Genomic DNA, 20,067 nt, shown 5'->3' on the forward strand with positions numbered 1-20,067 from the left:
AAGGGACGTGTAGGGTATAAACATGTTACAGGTAAAGGTAAATGTAAAGCAACCTCACATCGAATTTTCACACACAGCATGCCCCGTTACATCCTACCTGCCCGCAGAAGCCACAGGGAACTCCCTGTCCCAACATCAAAAAGAGCAATGGAATCTTCTCCTCACCTCCGTCGGATCCCCGTAGATGAGTTGATTACTCGGCCTGGCATCGGTCAGTCGCTCGACCCTCAGCAGGAGATCATACCCAGCTCCTCCCCGCCAGAGGTACCGGAACACGGCCAAGATGACGCAAAGCTCGATGATGAAGATCTCGAGCGCCCCCAAGTTCTGCTGGGGGTGAGAGGCGGTAGGAGGGAAAGGCATGCAACTCACCAGCGCAGAGCAAAGCAAGCACACGACGAAGCTGATGGCTGCAGAGGTGGGGACGGCATAGACCGACGGTCCTTTCAGCCCTGTCGCAAGCTGGGGGTGGTATCAGAGAGGTGCATGGAGGTCATCTGATCAGTACCAGAGCTTCCTTCTTCTCAGGGTCTGTGCTTCCCATCAACGCTACATGCGCTCCCAGCATGCTCCACAAGAATGCAGCAAGAAGCACATCCGCGCACCTTGAGAGGGCCTTCAGATCGCTATGCACAGAACCCACGGACTGAACCGGAATAGGACGTTGAGAATGGCATTCTGCCCCATCATATACCTTCCCCATGACACGAGAACAAACAAGCAGAGATCAAGAGTGAGGACCTATTGGCAGTCATGAAGGAAAAAGCCACAACACCTCTCACTCACCCTCCTGTCAAGGAGAAGAGAAGATAGCTGTACAAGTAGCTGCCTGTCAGTCGTCGTTACCACTCCTTCCTCTCCCTCTTCATCTCCCTCTCCCTCCTCCTTTCCTCCATCTGTTCGCACCTCATTCTGCTGCATTCTGCATCCTGAACTCTTGGCTAACCTGTCTCCTGTCAATGCACTCAGGCTTGGACTCTTCCGATCCGATACCGTGTGGCCCGGCCCCTGGACGGGCCCGGCCCGCCCCGGCGCCGGGTCAGATCAACGCTGAGGCTCGGATCCCCTGAGGCTGGGCCGCGGCCCTCAGGAGTCCGCCGGGACGGTCCGAGTCACGGTCCAGTGTCAGTGCATCCCAGCGGAGTCCCGCCTGTGATCATTGCAGTGCACGGTGACCCGGCGACGGTGGGCCGGCGGCGCCGGCGGGGCGGCCCAGGCTAACTTGACTGAGTTGCTGGAACCGTTGAACCGTGAACACTGACAGTGCCACGATCGTGAACACCATGGCTGCCTCGGAGTGGAAGGCAAGCCTCAAAGAATCAAATGGAACATTGACCACAAGGTCGATCACTGTGGCTTTCGGAGGCTTGTCCGAGGAAAACTTAATTTGATTTATTCGATTTTCTTCATCGGAGGGCCTTAGTTGTCAGATACCGATGAAATCTCGCTCTCTTTCCATCAATTCTATTTGCGGCGGATTCATTACTGGCAGTTGCAGTCCAGAAAAGAGCACATGAATTAAATCAAAATTTTCAACAAATGCTGAAAGCGTTTCGGAAGTTCCCCAGTCCGAACGCCGGTCTTTGTTAGCATACTCGATGACGTTGCCGCGGGGAATGAAAATGACCTTGAGTCACTTGAAATCAAGGTCTCTCCCTACAACAGGGGCCATGCTCAGTTCTCAGGCAGCCTCACTGTCAACCCTCCCCTCCGTCGCCCTCTTGACTCGCTCCTGTTCATTGTCCTGGCACCTCTCCCACTTCTCCTGCGGGCTCTATAAGCAGGCAAACTCGCTCCCCGCAGTAGTCGACTGTCGCCTCGCCATCCTCGTCCTTCTCTACGCCCATGTCGTCCATGCACCTCACGCACATGAGTGATGTCGGCATTTGCGGGTGTACACGGGTCAACGGGCACCATGCATTTCGCACAAGTTCCTTTTCCGCGATAGCTGCAGCCGCGATCGGACAAGAAGATATCGAAGAACAATTCCCTTGCCAGGCTCTTCTGGTCGATGGCAAAACTACCGTGCTCCTCGGATGAAAGCCTCCTGCGTTTGAGCCATTTGGCATCGACTTGGCTGTTGACTTCACTTCCTTGCTTCGCCGCGGTGGGCTCCCGCTCTTGTCCGGCCCATGCTCTTGGGCCTCCTTGTTGTTCGCCATCATGATGCCGTATGGCAGATGGCGGGAAACTGCTAGGAGGTCGAAGCAGTCGGATGAAATTTTAAATAAAATGAATTATACAGAATTCTATTTGAAAAGAACGTAAATATTTTGGAGAGATAATTTCAGAATATTTTGAACTTTGCTGGTTTGGCCTAGTTTCATGGAATCCCAGGAGAATTTCAAAACTTGTAGGATCCGAATGCAAACAGTTTTCAAACTTGTTTTTGGAACCGTGAGATGTCCGAGTTCCTATGCTGTGTGCGGCATCAGGAGAAGAACGATGAAAGAGGAGGAGGAGGAGGAGGAGGGAGGGGAGAGATAGAAAGGATGGAGGAGGAGGTCAGTTGAAAAGAAATAAGGGGAGATATAGGAAGGATAGATGCCACACCAAGGTGAGGGAGGGGAAGGGGGGAACACATACAGAGTCAACTGCTTGTTGGCCAGGCACACAAGACACATTTCTCACCTATCATAAAGATGATTGGAACGATTGAGAACGTGAAGAAATGAGTAAAACCAAAGTAGAGAGCAATGACGCTAGGGAAAGGAACGCCACAGCAAAGCAACAAGCAAAGCAGGACAGCACAGCCATACGTGTGTGAAGCAGCTTGAGGTAAAGGAGACGGTAGAGAGCAGGGGAGGAGAAGAACTACGAGTGTGAATCACAATCGAAGGATCGGAGTCATCTCCCTAATCACAGCCCGTTGCCAGCCTCTCAAGCGCAGGTAACAGTGTTGATAGCCGAAGACATGTCGGTGGATGTGAGTTTGGAACGGCTGCCCACCATCTCCAGGACAGCCTCGGAGAGGTGCGACGAGGTCGCGACTTGTGCATTCCTCACTAGTGCAGCAGCCGTGACCTACTGGACCCGGATGGCAGCAGAATCATCAGGTTTCATTGCAGGTTTGAAGCTCAGAGCGAGGTAGGGGTGATGAAGTGCAGAAAGATGATGATGATGGTGATCAAGGTGAAGGAGATCAGCATGAGCAAGTTCACACACTTTAAACGGTCATCCTGCCCCCTCCTCCTGTCTTCTTGAGGTTGTGACATGTCGAAAGATTCTTGGAGTCCGTCCAAAACGAGTTTGCCACCGAAGCATGTGACATCAGCTTCCTCGTCTCGTCTGATTCTGAATGCTCCGTAGTTGGATTTTCATATTTCTCAACAGAAAAAAAGCAAGAAATCCATGGTCAGCACTGCCCGATGCCGCTTTCATTGCTCACTCGTTGTCTCAGTGGTAGACAATCCAGGGTTTGCTGAATGCAAGAATGAGTTTGTTCGAAGCTTCCAACAAGGGGATGGGGAAAGTAAGTCTGCCGAACGTGTTGAGCAAACGATGATAGTTGGATACAACAGATGTTGAGTCAATGGACATAACTTTGAAAGCTCAAACACGTATCGACAGGTTGAAAGCGTGCGTGTGCTTGACGGTTTATTGCAAGGATATTGATACGAATTATCAGATCAAAGAAACCGGAGCAGTTCAGGATCGAGAGGGAGCAGCAGCAGATCAAAAGGATGGATGAGATCGGCGCCATGTTCAAGGCAGTGACAAAAGAATGTAACAGGACGGAATTTTTGAACATGAGCCAGAGGCTTGACTCGTAACTCCAGCATCTCCTTTCAGCTCGAACCCTCACGACTGGAGACAGAACTATCCCCTCCTGGTGCTCCTTTCTGTGCTGGTCTGAAAAGTGACACGTCATCATGCTAGGCTGCAGCTGAGGCCGGGGACCTGGAGGCGATCAATCGATGTCTTGACAACATCAAAGATCGCGTTGCCCGCGCCAACCAGTCTGATATCCTAGGGAGGTTGACTTGTCCTGCCCTCCCCTGTCTGCCATCCTACTGCCCTTCCTTCCCGCTTCCTCTTTCCGCCCTGCTCACGTCCTGCCTCACATCGCATGATGACAAGAGACATCCTTCTCCGTGCTCTTCTTTCTCTATCCTTCTTCCTCATCACGCTCCCTCCTCTTCCTCCACGTCCCTCCCAGCTGCCATCATCTTACTTCTGCTCATCCCCTTGCACAGGACCGCTCTCTACTACGCGGCCGGCAGAGGAAGGGTCTCAGCATGCGAACTGCTGCTAGGCATGAAGGCAGCAGCCGACGTCTCCGATCACTCCGGCTTTGTACTATAACCTTCCCAGCTCTAGCCCAGCTGGAATATGACAAGTGCTGCAGACTCCTGTCCACAAGGCAGCGCTCAACGGTCATTCCGCCATCGTCCGCCTCCTTGCCAACGCTGCAGCAAATCTGGATGCCAAGACCCACGACATGCTCTCCACGCCGCTGATGCTCGCTGCCAGGTCCTCCTCCACCATCTCCTCCTCCCCGTCCCCTCTTCTTGTTTGCTCACGGCTGTGGTCAGTGCCTGTCAGATCGAGTGCGTTGCTGCCCTGCTGCGGCACGGGGCAGACGTGTCAGCAGTGGACCGAGAAGAACGGACGGTGTTGGAGTACATCCCGGAGGGAGAGAGTGAGGATCTTGTCAGTGATGCCTGCTGGACTCATAGCTGGCAGATTCTGCCAATCTAAAACGACTTCTGATCACAAGCTCTCGAAGATCGCATCAGCTGGGTGCCGATGACAAGGTACCTCCCTTCCTGTAACCGTCCTCCCTCCTCCCTCCTCCCTCCTCCCTCCTCCCTCCTCTCCTTCCCGCCTTCCTGTTGTGCTCCTTTGCGCTCTTCATCCCGTCTGAGGGAGACTGTTGAAGGCAAGGGAAGGGAGCGGACTATGCTCGAGAGCTGAAGACTCCAAGACCAAGATCCTCCACAAGCTCCGGAAGATCCTGTCTGAGGTGAGTGAAAGGAGCTTGGAGACGAATGAGGAGCGAGGGAGCGAGAGAGGTGAAGGGGAAGAAGGAGGGAGGGAGGGAGGAGGGAGGGGAAAGGGAGGGAGAGAGGAGGGAGAGAGGAGGGAGGGAGGGAGGAATGTGGGGGAGGAGGGATTGGGGGGATCACTTGGTGGTTCCATGGCAGTTGAATCAGCTCAGGTGAATCACATGGACATGGAGGCGGTCATGGGAAGCGCGTTCGAATCGCAGATTGAGAGGCACCTAGAAGACATCGACAGAGGTCTTGATCTCGTCGGTAAACGTGTCTTGACACCAAGTTCATGTTGCGTTCCTTACTCCCTTGCCTCTCATTGCAGACAATTCCATAGCATACATTCGGAACGTAAGTGCCAAGAATAGATGGAATAAGATGTGAAGGTGATAAAGCAAAGGTCGAGATAAGAGTGTCGTCGATATCCTTCATCAAGTAAGGCTTGTCTATCCTCGTGTCCACATGTCCAGCTGTCCGGCTGATGAAGTACCTTCAACGCCACGTCTTCCTCCCCTCCCCTCCTCCCCCCCTCTCGTCAAACTCGTCAAAATACTTGAACAAGGGAATGAAATGTACCATCGTAAGGAGGGGTAGGGGGTGGTAAATTTGTACCATGGTTTACTCTTGACGGAGGGTGACCAAGACAGCGGGTGGTAGAGTGCTGAAGAAAATGACGGAAGGGAAACGTGAGAATGGCGGGAAAGAGAGAGAAATGTGAGCTAGAGCAGGGAGCGATGCAATGAGTAGACGAGGTTGAGGACAACAGCAACGTAGAGAGCTGTGAACGCATCTCTCCTTTGCTCGCCCTTTAAGCACTCATCAAATATGTGCAGGAGCTTCACAATCCTCGTCGAGCAAACGGCATCAAGAGGATATGGAGGACGTGACCCATCCCTGTCGCGCCTCTCACTTGTATGTGAACAAGACGACCGCGAGTCCGTGTTTGTCTCCGCTCATGCATTGTCGGGTTTGGTTGCGCGAGCATGGAAGATCGAAGCGAGAGATTCGAGTGATCAGCAGCATGCAGCCTTTCCAACGCCAAGACTATGTGAAGGGAGAGGAGAGGAGCGGAGCTAGCAAAGCGGTTCAAGAACAGACCGAGGACTCCTCCCTCATCCAGTCCTTGTACGACACGATATCAAAGTGAGTTAGAGCAAGATGGACCAGAGGAAACGAGCTAATTGAATGACCAGGCTGAACATACAGCAAACTCCTGTGACCAGACAAGATGAGGAGGCGGAGGCGGAGGAGTGGAAGGAATCTAACGAGGTGATTGCTCCCTGTGATGTGATCCCTTTGACTTGTCCTCGTCGCAGCGAAACTTCTCCATGCCAAGCTCTCAGGGATTTGGTTTTAGCCGAATCGTCTTGATGCATGAGAGGAAAGAGGTTTTCACAGATCAAGGTTTCAGAATTCTGGATCTGCATGAAGAAGTTCCTGCAATCATCTTGTGATGATGCTGACGACGACGACGGCGACCACGACGACGACGACGTTGTTGATACTCATGTGTCACATATTTGTTTGCATTCCGACATTCACAAATTTCCCAATCTTCTATTTTCCTGGAGCTTGTATCGAGATAACACAAAAATGTACAAAAAAGTCCAAAACAATCCGAAGAAATCCATCTCGTCGTCACACTTGTCACCATCCCCCTCGCTGTCCCTTCCCTGTTCTTCCTCTCCGCTCCGTCATGTCCGCCTCCTCCTCATTACGCGACAGCAGCAGGCGAGTGGAAGGACAACGAAGCCAAGGAGGACCAGCGCAATGACGTCAGACTGAACCGCTCGAGAGCCTTCGATGGAAATCTGAAGGAAAGTGAGACAATGAGAGGATGCAGCAGGCAGCAGAGGAGGAAGACATGATACGTAACTAGACGAGGGTGGAGGAGGCTGAACGTTGAGGAAGACAAGAACAAAGCAAAGCAGGCAGAGGAGCAGGATGGAGCCAAGCTGAGGCCAGACAACTAGAGGAGAGAGAGGATAGGAGGAATAAACAAATCATGAGGAGGAGGAGGAGTAGGAGTAGGATGAGGAGGAGGAGGAGGAGGAGGAGGAGGAGGAGGAGGAGTAGGAGTAGGAGGAGGAGGAGGAGTAGGAGGAGGAGGAGGAGGGAGGAGGGAGGAGACTACCTGGGAGGGATTGGATGGATTGAACCAGCATGTGACATTGCCGCCAACCTCTGAGAGCTGATCCGACGCACAAAGAGGAGAAGCGAGGTTGCTCTGAGGAAGTGAGTGAGCGTAGAGGACACCTTGGAAGGAGGGGGGATGGAGGAGGAGGAAGAAATTGAAGCAGGTAGGGGGAGGAGGACCGAGGGAAGAAGTGAGAGGAGGATATTTGACCTTCTGGAAGCAGCGAATTCCTACGTTTCTACATGTGTCTGACAAAAGCGGCTGAAAGGAAAGATAAGCTAAGAACCTTGCAGAGGACAATAAGACACAAGGGAGGTGGACAATAGGCGAGGAGAGGAGAGGAGAGGAGAGGAGAGGAGGAGGAGAGAGGAGAGGAGAGGAGAGGAGAGGAGAGGAGGAGGAGAGAGGAGAGGAGAGGAGAGGAGAGGAGAGGAGAGGAGAGGAGAGGAGAGGAGAGGAGAGGAGAGGAGAGGAGAGGAGAGGAGAGGAGAGGAGAGGAGAGGAGAGGAGAGAAGAAGGGTGTGAGAAGAGACATTATGACGATTGTTCATACATCACTAGCAGTTTCTTGGCTCTGAAACAGTTGACAATTGACGTCGAAGCTGTAAATTTGTGAGGATGGAGAAGCGGAAGAGAGTGGGTCGACGGGAACACGTGAAGAATACGTAGGACGGAGGGAGGACGCAGAGACTGCGACTAGGACGGGAAGAAGGACGAAGAGACTGCGACTAGGACGGGAAGGAGGACGACGAGGAGGTAAAAAGACCTTATCGTAGAAAGCTTGGCAAAAGATGAGTCAGTGCCAGGAGGCGAGAGCGTGTAGCGAATATCATAGATCTCTGCGCACATATCAATACCTTTTCCTCCCCTCCGCTTCATCCTCTTCCTCCTCCTCGCACCTTCACATTGAGGGCTGTCGCTCCATGTGCCGGGCTGCGTCCTCAGGGCTGTCGAGACAGCGGAACCAGGAGGATGAGGAAGAGGAGGAGAGCGAACGCCGTGACTTGGTGAGATGAATCTGCCGAAAACTGAGAGAAGCACGAGAAGGGAGGAGGACGAAGAAGCAGGAGGGAAAGATAAAAAGTGACCGAGGTAAGAGGCCATAGAGAGGGCAGGGGCAGGAGGCAGGAGGCAGGAGGCAGAAGGCAGGAGGCAGGAGGCAGGAGGCAGGAGGCAGGAGGCAGGAAGATAAGGAAGAAGGAGAAGCGAGGCGTTCATACAACTGTTCTTTACCTGCAGTTGTTCGTCAAAATGTAGCCTGAGTCCAAAAGACTTTGAGCCGGACAAGCACAACCTGAAGGCGTGAGGGTTCAGTGTCAGAGAGCTTTCAACTCTTCTCATCAACCTGTTGTCCTCCTCCTCTATCATGACCCTTCTATCTCGCTCCCTCACTCGTCCTCACTCCCCTCGCCTCGTCCTCTCCTAGCCTCTTCTCGCTCTCAACGTCTGAATCTTCATTCATGCTCCAGATTCCTAGTGCCTTCTTCATTACCTTCTGCACACCTGACGGAGCATGTTTGATGGAGGACATTGCAATCTCCAACTTTCCATGTGTCTCTAACCTGAGATTATCATCGTCATCGTCATCGTCATCGTCGTCGTCGTCGTCGTCATCAACATCATCATCATCATCATCATCAACAACAACAACAACAACAACAACAACAGCAGCAACAGTAGCTGCATCGTGATCATCATCTTGATGACGACGACGACGACCATCATCGTCAGGAGCAGGAGCAGGAGCAGGAGCAGGAGCAGGAGCAGGAGCAGGAGCAGGAGGAAGAGCAGCAGCAGCAATCTTCTTTGTCTCAGTCATTCTTATAATTCTCATCTACCTGGTTACGGTTGACGATGTCGATGATTGGTATGATCATCCATGTCAAGAAACCAGCGGCAATCGCAAGCACTTTACAAATAAATCAGCGCTCTCATAGTAAGTCACGATGGTAATAGTCAACTTCAACACATCCATACTCTCCCCACCTGATCCTCCTCCTCATCCTCCCCCTGCTCTTTCATCACCTCCACCAATACCATTATCTCCCCTCTTCTTCTCCTCCTCCTCCTCGTCATCATCATCATCATCATCGATGCCATCGTCAGACTTGACTTACGGAAAACCAAAATCAAAATTCTCTTGAAGAAGCTGTAAACAGAACCCATTAGATTTTTCACTTGCCAGCACATCTGCAGTCACTAGTTGCACCTTTTCATGTCTGTTTCACAAATTAGAGCTCGCCACCAATCTAATGCTGGGGAGATGTCAATGAAAACAACAGTGAGAAAAGTTTCTCGAACATGTTAAGTCTTGATAATCCCTGCGGCCCACAAATGTCATCACCAACGTCGAAACCTTTGACCAATACTCACCCCTCGCTAGTCGAAAATCTTGTGAAATCAGTGGAGAAGTCTCGAACAAGCTGAAGAGTACAGTCAATATCATCATGTGGAATTCAATGCCCTCAGACCTCAGCGCTATTACGAAGACCTTGTGCAATGGTTGACAACCCATTCATCACTATCTCTCTCGCACTTCTGTCTGTGGAGCATCGGAAATATCAGTTCTCCTCCTCTTCTTCCTCCTCACTTACCTCGGTTGGAAGCAAACAACTCGGATTCCTTCACGACTTGAGCTAGCGAGATCTTCACCAAACAATCAGATGCAAACCAGCACACCAGTAGCAGCAGCAAGCAGGTGGAAAACAAACACATTGGAGACGAGCAATAGTCACCGGGACATCTCCGAAGATCGCAATCGGAAACGAGGTCGAAGACACTCTTTGCTCGTAAACCTGCCTGGTGAGTGAGGAAAAGCGAGGATGCAAGGATCATTCACCTTGGCCCACTGCAGCATATCAGAGAACTCACTGTCGTTGGTGACAACTCCGATCTCTCGATCCCATCGCTCGTCATCTTTGGACGAGTACTTCTCTTTCATAATGTCGGAGATTCTCTTTTGCCTCTCGGCAGGAGTGATGGAAGTATCCTGCATGAGGGCTGCAAGCCTCATCATCACACTTCCTTGTCCTCGTCCGCGTGCCTCCTTCACCTGCTACTCTAGACTGCTTTGAAGACGAGCAGAGGATCGGATCGCGGTGATAAACGATGATCAGTCCTCGGTCTGGTGGTACAGGAGATCAAGTGCAGTCAGCGCACAACAAAGGAAACAACAGTCAAGATACATATCATTCATGGCATCCCATATGGCAAGACACAAATGTTATTCATCAATGCACGATCTAGACATCGAAATTTTCTCCATAACACGATTCAAATCCTGTAGCACGTACACACGTATTGACCGCTGTGCAACAGTAATGAATGCTTACCAGTGGGAAAGTAAGTGAAACGCAGCATGAAAGAATCTATGTGCAGACGGGACCCTCGACTCCCTCCTCTTGTCAACCTGCATGCACACAATTTCAGGGACAGCATTTCCTCTCTCTCTATCCACCCTCACCACACGTTCAGCACATCTCCTCTTTGCGCCTTCTGAACGATTCCCGAGAAGCAGTCAAACGCTTTCCTCCTCTCAGTCGATCTGGAGATCACTTTCACGACTTGCAGGTCCGGCATCACTCGTTCACCTATGTTGGCACAAACCAAACACATCGTCTTCTTCCTCCTTCACCACCCCATGCTTGTCTGTCAGTGTGACCCGGCAACGGCCCTTGAGAAGACCCCATCCTTGATCCTTCCACTTCATGTTCATCTGATCTCATTCAGATTACATCTCGCATCATCATCGTTGTGATTTGCAACACACCTCCATGCATGCAAGCCTTCCTCTGACCACATACTTCCCGTAACAGTCGGGGTCCAATCCTGCACATGCCTCAGCCATTCACTGCTTTCTCTCTTGCTGCTCGAACCTCTTCCTTCCCATCCGCAGAACGTATCGGAGAGAACAAGTTTGCCTCTGTGAGAGGTTCCCAGCTTCGTGAAGGTATCTACATCCCCAATCGATGCGTTGGGGTTTGCTCGAGAACTATCCACGTGTCAAACAAAATCAACATTACCAACTGCGTACAGCATTTGGTTGAAGGCTTCCGTTACCGACTTGAGGGTTGTTCCCTTTACGATTTGTCAGTGAGATTGCACGGAAGGAAGGGGAAGCGGGAGGGAGGGACGCGAAAGGAGAGGAGGAGGGCAGGATAGACGAGTATGAAGGCACATGGCAAGACCTGCGACACTTCCAAAACTTGCAGAGGCGTGTTCGAGCATCCGAGGAAAGGCCGCAAAACGATCTTGCGTTCCTCTTCCTGTGAAATCATGAGCAGACAACAGCAGCAATACGTTGCAGGAGCACATGCGATGTGTCTTCCACCCCGAACGGTTCTGTCGGGCACACAGAGTCAGCACCGAGAGGAGCTGGAGTCAAGCTGGAGAACCGAAGGAGTAGTAAGGTGGTGGAGGGTCTTCCTCGTCTGGTACGCAGCATGTTGAGTGTCGGTGACTGCAGAAGGGAAGGAGACCATCATGACCCCTGCTCATCATCGCGTTCCCGTCGATGCTCATAGATTCCACCTCCAGCGACGCCGGTGCCTTGGAGAACGTCAGGTTCACCTTCATGAGGTCGGAGGAGAAGTCGAATGTACGATCGCCATGGCATCTCACCAGATCTGCTGGAGGACATTCTCCAAGCTCCACGCTCGTCTCGCGCTCACGGTCGCTCATGGTCTTGCAAGCTGGGTCCAATCGTCAATCAGAGCACGCGCATGTGTACTTTCACCATATGGCGCTGCTGTAGAAGGTTGTACAGGAGCCGCTTTTATGTAAACCTCAAGGACTTGGTGCAGAACAGATGTCAATTCTTCACATTGAGGTGCAAGATTCCATTATTTTGCCAGCACAGAACAATCTTTGTCATAACTATCTCAACCTGGGCTATCAGACAACAAGCACAGCACAACAGCTGAGCATACGCGCAAAGGACATCATTCTTGCATCGAGTAGATCAATTTCATATGAATGTCATCTTCAGAACCGAGAGATTGGTTCAAGCGGCGAATTTTACAGAAATTCATTTCTTTTCCCCAAGTCCTCCACATAAATTCATCCCACTACCCAATCATGACAAAGTATCCTTGGATCCTCAACCGGCCATAAGATGTGCATGTCCCTATCAGCTTTCACGTTCCACATCTCTCGCCTCCTCTCTCCTCTCCCCCTCGCTTCTCCTGCTTTCGATTCATTTGCTACTCGGAATCGCTCATTCTAGCGGGGGACACTATGCAAGATACAGGGGTAATGTCAGAAAAGGGGGTGGGGTGCCTTTGGGGAGCAAAAATAGGGGGTAGGGGTACTCTCATCTTCTAACTCGCGCCAAGCTTGCTTCACAGATCCCCATATTCGTAATAAAAACAGGGGTTATAAAAGGATCGACGGTGTCTTCCCCCAGGGGAAGAATAATGGAGGGGTAGGGGTCCATTTTCAATTGACGGTGGGTTTATCTTTCACTACCCGTACTTTTCTCTTGAAACACCCACCCTTGGAGGAATCTTAGTAGTGAGCAGACATTCAATTTTTATAATTTCCTGCTATGGCTAGGCAAGGGTCCTTCCCCCAGTCCCGATTCCCCAGGAACTTCAGTTCTGTGCCAAATCCTCTGATGAAATTTGAAATTATAGATCAAACTCTGGTCGCCCGGGGCCCGGGCCGTGACTCGCTGCACACTGAGTGTCCGATGCCATCGGTCATCATTGGGGCGGCGGGGGCCGGGGCCTGGGCCGGACGGCGGCCCGTTTGCACGGGCGGCGCCGCCGATCACGGGCCGATCACGGGCCGATCACGGCCGGGCGGCCGGGCCGCGACACCGTCACGTGGCAGTGCTGCCGGTGACCGGGCGGTGGCAACTTCCGTTCCGAGTTCGGAACTCGGAAGCCGGCACACTGTGACACGCCCGCCGGGCGCCTTCGGCGGACTGAGTCCCGGCCCCCCGGGCCCTTCCACGCTTCCCGGGAGCCTGCGAGTCCGGGACTGAGCTTCCCGGCCCGGGCCTGCCAGTCCCGGCTCCCACTGAGCCTCGGAGTCCGACCGTCACGCCGGTCGGGCTCGCCGGGCGCGGCCCTGCCAGGCTGAGCCTGTGCCTTGCCCTTACAAGGTGCTGTACTCAGGCCGAGTCCGCTCTCCGGTGATTGGCTTCCGGCGAGCCCCGGGCCCGGCCTTTGGGTCACCGGGTGACCGAGTCACTCAGCGGCGGCAGTGCGGCCCGCCGGCCCTTGAGTCAGTCACGGGGCCGACTGACTCAGTGAAAGCCGCGCGCAAAGTCTAAGTTCCGATCAGTGGACTCACAGTCTTCAAGTTTGCCAGTTCAACGGTTGCCCGGCGCAGTGCAGATAACTTGCCGCAGTGCCCGGTGCCAGTCAAGCCCTACTCGGACGGTGACTCCCGACGCCGCCCGGGCCGCCGGGGCGCGGCCCGGCCGCCCGGCCGCGTCTGGCAGTGCCACTGTCCGAGAGTCCGACCGTACGGTACGGTCTCGGACGGTACGGTACGGTGACTGTACGGTCACAGCGCCGGGCCCGGGTACCGCCGTGTTAGTGACTCGGAACTTTTACCGTGGGCGGCCCGAACCGTATCCGAGGCTGCCCGGCGAACTTACAGGTGACCACTCGGATTCAAGTTCGGACACCGTCCAACAAAGTCCGATCTGGCAACTTGCAAAGGTTGCAAGGTAGCATCCAATCAGGATGTGCGGACAACACCCACTGAGGGGCCCTCCTTATCTTACTTGAGGCCTCAATCGAATAATTGCCCAGCTGCGCCCTGGGGGCTCGGGATGTCACTGGCTGCCAAGAGACCACCCCTCTCTTTCCATACTTGAACCCCTGGGATTCGATGATACACCCCCTTGCAATCTTTATTACTTGGGGGCGGTACGTTCTGAACCGATCGAATGACCCCTACCCCCAGGCTTTCAGTCCCCCTATCTTCTGGCACACCCTGCACGAGCGAGGTAAACCACCCCTTCTTTCAAATGAAGACTACCCTAGGAATGATGGGTGATGATAATGTTCCTTTCGAAGAACAATTCCATGTTCACTCATACATCACCACATCTCCCCCTCCCACCCTACCCTTTTACGAACGAGGAAACACCGGTCTGTGAGTGGTCATTTTGTAGTCATTTGATGGGGTGTAAACCTGTTTCACCACCCCCCACCAAGTCGTGTTTCCGTCAACATGTACCCCTATCTCTCTATCTCAGGCTACCCCTCATTTCAGTCCCTCCGCTTACCTGTCAGCAGTGCCGTCTGGGGTGGGTAAATAGCATGTCGAAAAAGAGTCTTTTCACCCTAAAAAACATTGCATGCCTACGTCCAGACATGCATCAGGTCCCCATGAAATTGCTGGACCACCCTACCTTATGCATCGTCAACCACCCACCTATGTCCAAGGATGAAAATTACCTACCCACCCTTTCCCTCTTTTTACCCCTACCCCCTTCTAATATGACACTGGTAGTGTATGACCCCACCCGCAATTTACCGCAGACAGCCACAACAACGATACCCTCCAGTCATTTCGGTCTGGTTTACTATGCAGCCCACTCGAAAAAAACTGTGGAATGACTACCCTGACTTCAACATAGTCTACCCCTATCCCCTTGACCAACATGACCCACCTACCTTTTGCGACCCTACCAGCACGCCAGCTCCCCAAAAAATTACGCATGACCCTACCCTGATTTTCCTTAACCCTACATTTGTCTGACCCCTACCCCCCTTGGAAAAGATCCTATACCCCTCGCCTGGTTGATTGATCTCGTCTCGGACCTACCCTACCAGTCAATAATCATGAGCCAAAAGACCGGGGAATACCACCCTACCTCACGGACACTCTTCTTTCATATCACCCCCCCATCTTTTTCCTCCTAAAAATGGACTGTTGGCAACCATTCACACCCACCCCCTTTGTGACCACCCCTTCGGACAACACTCCTTATCAAGGCAATAACATGATGGATTGTGGGGTGGTCAGGAAGGGGTATGGGTGGGTGGTGGTAGGGTAGAAAGTCTGAATGACCATATATTGGGTGAAGGTGTAGGGTCAGAAGGTAATGGCTCCTCATCCGGGACATTTTCCGGTGGCAGGCTTCTTGTGTTGCAATTTCAAATTTACCATATGAATATTGAAAATTCCAAAATCACAAAATTTCAAATATCGGCTTTTATTTCAGACAGCACCCTGATCTACAAATTGGAGGCCAAAAACAACTCTGAGTGACCAGCGGACCCCCTACGCCGCTGAAGACCCCTTTCCCCCAACGATAACCCACCCTCCGACTCTCCCCACCCACCAGGACGAAGGGCCTCTACACTACCCTCTAGTCCAAACATATCTGATCACCCTGCAGAAGAAGTACCCCCTTGGTCACCACCCTTCATAATCCGCGAGTACCCAGAGGCAACAATTCTCGAGGACGCTGCTGGTCAGTCCAGGATGACTCCTTCGAGCCTACCCCTCTTTTCCTATTGCACGAGCTGATTTTTCTTGCAGCCTCTTTGAAGGAATTAACCTTCCAACCCCCCCCTTCTACAGCACACCCCAAATTTTGAATACCACCCTGTCTGTCAAAGAAGTGAACCTGTCTGCTCTGAGCCCCCACCCACCATATTAAACCACCCACCATGTGAGTTTCACCACCCCACCACCAGAACTATCAGATTCCACCCTCACCCCGACCCCCATAGCCCCTCTACAACCTCCTTTTCCACTCCCTCCGATCCCTCTCCTCTCCTTGCTCTCTCTCTCTCTCTCCCACTCCGTTCCTATACCATCCTCCCTCCCTCATTCCTCTCATTCCCATCCTCCTGGATCCTCCCCTTCCAGTCTCCCCTCCCCTTGACAAAATCGTTTGCATCCAAGAAAACCTCCTGCGATCAGCTTGGCTGACAGAGGATCTACATCTCGTAGGAAGGTGCTGCCTTCGCGGCCTCCTTTTGCAGAGCTAAACCCCCTCCAAAGGTATAAAACATGCCGTTCATCAACACTGGCGGCGTCTTCAAGGAAGAGGAGCCTGGAGTCTTCCAGCTTGCTCGAAAATCGCTCGAGTTTTCCCGCAGATCGCTGGATGCGGGCAGAAGATCTCGTGACTCTCGTCCATCGGGAGAGAAGAAGAGAAGCCATGACTTGGAGATGGGTTCTGTTGCAGAAGAACAGGTTGCATCTGCAGCCAAGAGGGTTTCCCTCGAAGTTCAGCGCATTTCTGTTGAAATGCAGAGAAAGAAGTCTCAAGAGGTTGTGGACGAAGATGATGAGAAGGAGAACAAAGTGGAGTTCACCCCCGCTCCCAAGGATGGCTTGACTTCCCATGAAGCTGAAGAACTGCTCAAGAAGTGGGGCAAGAACGAACTCGTTGAGAAAGTCACTCCCAAGTGGCTCATCTTTCTTCGCCTCCTGACAGGGCCCATGCCCATCATGCTCTGGATTGCTTCCCTTATTGAGCTCATTATTGGAAATTATGCCGATATGGCGATCCTTCTTATTATCCAGTTTACCAACGCTGGCATCTCCTTCTACGAGACCACCAAGGCTGGTGACGCTGTTGCAGCGCTCAAGGCTTCACTGAAGCCCCGTGCCACTTGCAAACGTGACGGTCAGTGGCAAGACATCGATGCAACCCTCCTCGTCCCCGGCGACCTCGTTCTTCTCGCTGCTGGCTCTGCCGTTCCCGCTGATTGCTACGTGAACGAAGGTATGATTGAGGTTGATCAGTCTGCGATGACGGGGGAGTCTCTCCCTGTGAAGTTCCGTCGTGGAGATGTCTGCAAGCTCGGCTCCAACGTTGTTAGGGGAGAGACTGAAGGTACAGTCGAGACTACAGGACAGAACACTTTCTTCGGCAAGACTGCTCAGATGCTTCAGTCTGTTGGCAATGATGGTGGAAGCCTTCAGATCTTGCTCATGAGGATCATGTTGATTCTTGTGGTGCTCTCCCTGACGCTCTGTATCATTGCGCTTATCTACCTCATTGTCGAGGGAAGGAGAGCCAACAAAGAACGCGTCGAAGCACACAAGAAGGCAGATAGTGAGATTGTCAAAGAGTCGCTGAGCTTTGCCGTGGTGGTTCTGGTTGCTTCCATCCCCCTGGCGATTGAGATCGTGACCACCACCACTCTCGCTCTTGGCTCGAGGCAGTTGTCGGCTCGCGGTGCCATCGTGACTCGTCTTGGATCGATCGAGGAGATGGCGGGCATGGACATGCTCTGCTCGGACAAGACCGGAACGCTGACGCTGAACAAGGTGAGCTTTGTGCGAGGTTGCGAGTGCGAGTGGCTGACGGTGCTATGGTAGATGGTGATCCAAGAGGACTGTCCGACGTACAGCCCCGGGGAGACGTACGAGTCGGTGCTATTCCAGGCGGCGCTTGCGGCGAAGTGGAAGGAGCCTCCTCGTGATGCGCTGGACACGATGGTGCTGAAGACGTCAGGGCAGGATCTGTCCAAGTGCGACGCCTACACCCAGCTGGACTTTCAGCCGTTTGATCCTCGTCTCAAGAGGACTGAGGGGAAGCTTCAAGGCCCTGACGGAAAGATTTTCCGTATCACCAAAGGAGCCCCGCACGTGATCCTCAACATGTGCCACAACAAGGATGAGATCAAGCCTCTTGTAGACGCCAAGGTGCACGAGCTCGGAACCCGAGGCATCCGATCCCTGGCGTTGGCGAGGATGGACGACGAGGATGGGAAGTGGAGGATGCTTGGGATCTTGACCTTCCTGGATCCCCCTCGCCCCGACACTAAGCACACCATCGAGAAATGCCATGAATTTGGAGTGTACGTGAAGATGATCACTGGAGATCACCTGGTGAGAGCGAGGAGGAGGAAGGATCAGGGGGGGATGGTGACATGTGTGTGCAGGTGATCGCGAAGGAGACTGCACGCGTGCTCGGAATGGGTCAGGACATCTTCGGTTCAGATGGTCTTCCAGTGCTCGGAGAGGGAGGGTCAGTACCCGACGATCTTGTTGAGCAGTACGGCACCAAGATCTGTCCCGCGGACGGCTTTGCCTCAGTGTTTCCGGAGCACAAGTACCTCATCGTGGAGACTCTGAGGAAGGCTGGCTTCAGGGTCGGGATGACGGGAGACGGAGTGAACGACGCGCCAGCCTTGAAGCGCGCGGACGTTGGGATTGCTGTGCAGGGCGCTACAGATGCGGCAAGAGCAGCGGCAGACATTGTGCTGACGGGAGAGGGACTGAGCGTGGTCGTGGACGGCATTGTCATCAGCCGAGAGATCTTCACCCGTCTCAAGAACTTCATCTCATATCGTATCGCGGCCACCCTTCAGCTCCTCACCTTCTTCTTCATCGCTGTCTTTGCGTTCCCTCCTCTTCACTACTACCGTGCGAACGGCTTTGTGGAGAACACGGTTAAGTACGGCAACACCTACATGAACCTTCCGAGGAAGAACACCTACTGCCCGACGGGCTACGAGAACCTGACGTCGGTCAAGACGAGACTGAACATCAGCGACATCACTCCGCTGTTCTCGTATCCAGAGCAGTTCCCGGCTGGCTGCGACATCCTCCTCCCCATCTGTGAAAGATCAACGGCGAACGTGAGTGCATGGAGTGGCCGGCCTTCTTCCAGCTGCCCGTGCTCATGCTCATGCTTATCACCCTGCTCAACGACGGCGCACTCATCTCTATCGGATATGACGCGGTGAACCCCAGCACCGTCCCCGAGCAGTGGAACCTTACCAGACTCTTCGTGGTTGCCATCGTCCTCGCAGCGGTTGCATGCGGGTCCTCCCTCCTCCTCCTCTTCTGCGCTTTGGACTCGAACAATCCTAACGGCGTCTTCGCGTCCATGGGCATCCCTCCCATGGAGTACGGCAAGATCATCTGCATGATCTACCTCAAGGTTTCTCTCTCGGACTTCTTGACGCTCTTCTCTTGCCGCACACAGGAGGCTCCCTTCTTCTCCCACACCCCCGGCAAGCCCCTTATGGTCGCCGTGGTTGTCTCCCTTACTATCTCTACCTTCCTCGCCTCCTACTGGCCTGAGGGAAGTCTCGACGGGCTGCCTGTGATGGGACTTGCGCGAGGGACGTACAAGTTGATGCCACTGTGGATTTGGATCTACTGTATCATCTGGTGGTTCATTCAGGACATCTTCAAGATCATCACCATCCGCACCATCCTCAAGTATGATCTCTTCCCCTTCAACAAGCCCGACATGCACATGTGGAAGCAGAAGGCTGGACTGCAGGACAACCCTAACGATCCTCATTACAAAGTTTAACCAGGAGAGTTGTCTGCGCTTCTCTCTGTTGATATTTACAATAAATCTAAGACTTGCAAGTTGACATTGAGTTCCCCTCTTCTGTTGTCCACTAACACTCACAGTGACTGACCTGCACGAGGCTTCTGAACTGGTTTAGCGCACAGACGCACCTTCCGAAGTTCATCGCATCCTCTGGGCCTCGTCACGTTGCTCGTTCCTCTCTCACGTGACTGATTAGCGGTCCGTCCCATGACAGTGATGCCGCACTGACGCTCTGGCCAGTCACACAAGCTGCTGTCAGTCAAGTGTCAGTACCTGACTCACCCGATCTTCATGATCCGCCAGCCTCACGTTGGCCCACCCGGTCCGATCACCGGCCCGGCCGGCCGGGCGGCTTCCGCAGGCCCGCCGGGTCTCCGGACTGTGTCCTACGTTTGTTTTACCAAGATTCCTCAGGTTTATACAACAAAGATGGTTGTGGAGCCGAAGCAAGAAAAGAGATGCGAGGAGGGGGAGGAGGAGGAGGAGGAGGAGGGATGAGAAGATGATAGAGGGAGGGAGTTGAGAGAAGGAGGAGGGAGATGAGAGAAACGTGAAGGGTGAAGGAGGATAGCGAGAAAGAGCAGTCGGTGAAACTTTTGCTGACTTCCTTTCGCAGATGTCACTGACTAGCTGTAACTTCACCCTCCTCCTCCTCCTCC

At 53.1% G+C, this 20,067-nt stretch overlaps 6 protein-coding genes across 6 annotated transcripts; 3 read left to right on the forward strand and 3 right to left on the reverse strand.

The window, feature by feature from the left end:
- Positions 1-67: 67 nt before the first annotated feature.
- Positions 68-921, reverse strand: GUITHDRAFT_121801 (hypothetical protein; the record flags this gene model as incomplete). The annotated part of the gene is made up of 7 exons (XM_005818957.1): positions 68-124; positions 166-202; positions 245-327; positions 373-462; positions 509-605; positions 653-741; positions 907-921. 7 exons carry the CDS (start codon positions 919-921, stop codon positions 68-70), a joined length of 468 nt encoding a protein of 155 aa, XP_005819014.1.
- An 815-nt stretch (positions 922-1,736) lies between these two features.
- GUITHDRAFT_121802 (hypothetical protein) lies at positions 1,737-2,162 on the reverse strand (the record flags this gene model as incomplete). The annotated part of the gene is made up of 1 exon (XM_005818958.1): positions 1,737-2,162. One exon carries the CDS (start codon positions 2,160-2,162, stop codon positions 1,737-1,739), a length of 426 nt encoding a protein of 141 aa, XP_005819015.1.
- Positions 2,163-2,914: 752 nt separating this feature from the next.
- Positions 2,915-5,378, forward strand: GUITHDRAFT_121803 (hypothetical protein; the record flags this gene model as incomplete). Its single annotated transcript, XM_005818959.1, has 17 exons — positions 2,915-2,973; positions 3,018-3,087; positions 3,133-3,173; positions 3,224-3,264; positions 3,310-3,354; positions 3,401-3,472; positions 3,522-3,579; positions 3,629-3,726; positions 3,780-3,832; positions 3,880-3,977; positions 4,197-4,296; positions 4,349-4,473; positions 4,536-4,642; positions 4,687-4,757; positions 4,883-4,966; positions 5,162-5,258; positions 5,320-5,378. The coding sequence occupies 17 exons, from the start codon at positions 2,915-2,917 to the stop codon at positions 5,376-5,378; spliced, it is 1,278 nt and encodes a 425-aa protein (XP_005819016.1).
- A 637-nt stretch (positions 5,379-6,015) lies between these two features.
- On the forward strand, positions 6,016-6,967 carry GUITHDRAFT_121804 (hypothetical protein; the record flags this gene model as incomplete). Its single annotated transcript, XM_005818960.1, has 5 exons — positions 6,016-6,137; positions 6,188-6,263; positions 6,311-6,398; positions 6,726-6,815; positions 6,906-6,967. The coding sequence occupies 5 exons, from the start codon at positions 6,016-6,018 to the stop codon at positions 6,965-6,967; spliced, it is 438 nt and encodes a 145-aa protein (XP_005819017.1).
- A 1,393-nt stretch (positions 6,968-8,360) lies between these two features.
- Positions 8,361-11,811, reverse strand: GUITHDRAFT_121805 (hypothetical protein; the record flags this gene model as incomplete). Its single annotated transcript, XM_005818961.1, has 19 exons — positions 8,361-8,425; positions 8,524-8,811; positions 8,978-9,040; positions 9,249-9,280; positions 9,505-9,554; positions 9,603-9,673; positions 9,726-9,777; positions 9,867-9,926; positions 9,971-10,131; positions 10,464-10,540; positions 10,595-10,675; positions 10,722-10,846; positions 10,901-10,959; positions 11,007-11,122; positions 11,165-11,208; positions 11,319-11,396; positions 11,444-11,472; positions 11,526-11,561; positions 11,610-11,811. The coding sequence occupies 19 exons, from the start codon at positions 11,809-11,811 to the stop codon at positions 8,361-8,363; spliced, it is 1,689 nt and encodes a 562-aa protein (XP_005819018.1).
- Positions 11,812-16,353: 4,542 nt separating this feature from the next.
- Positions 16,354-19,384, forward strand: GUITHDRAFT_82635 (hypothetical protein; the record flags this gene model as incomplete). The annotated part of the gene is made up of 5 exons (XM_005818962.1): positions 16,354-17,112; positions 17,161-17,382; positions 17,434-17,946; positions 18,000-18,497; positions 18,713-19,384. The coding sequence occupies 5 exons, from the start codon at positions 16,354-16,356 to the stop codon at positions 19,382-19,384; spliced, it is 2,664 nt and encodes an 887-aa protein (XP_005819019.1).
- Positions 19,385-20,067: the final 683 nt, after the last annotated feature.

Source organism: Guillardia theta (genome assembly GCF_000315625.1).
Source record: "Guillardia theta CCMP2712 unplaced genomic scaffold GUITHscaffold_255, whole genome shotgun sequence".
Lineage (NCBI taxonomy): Eukaryota > Cryptophyceae > Pyrenomonadales > Geminigeraceae > Guillardia > Guillardia theta.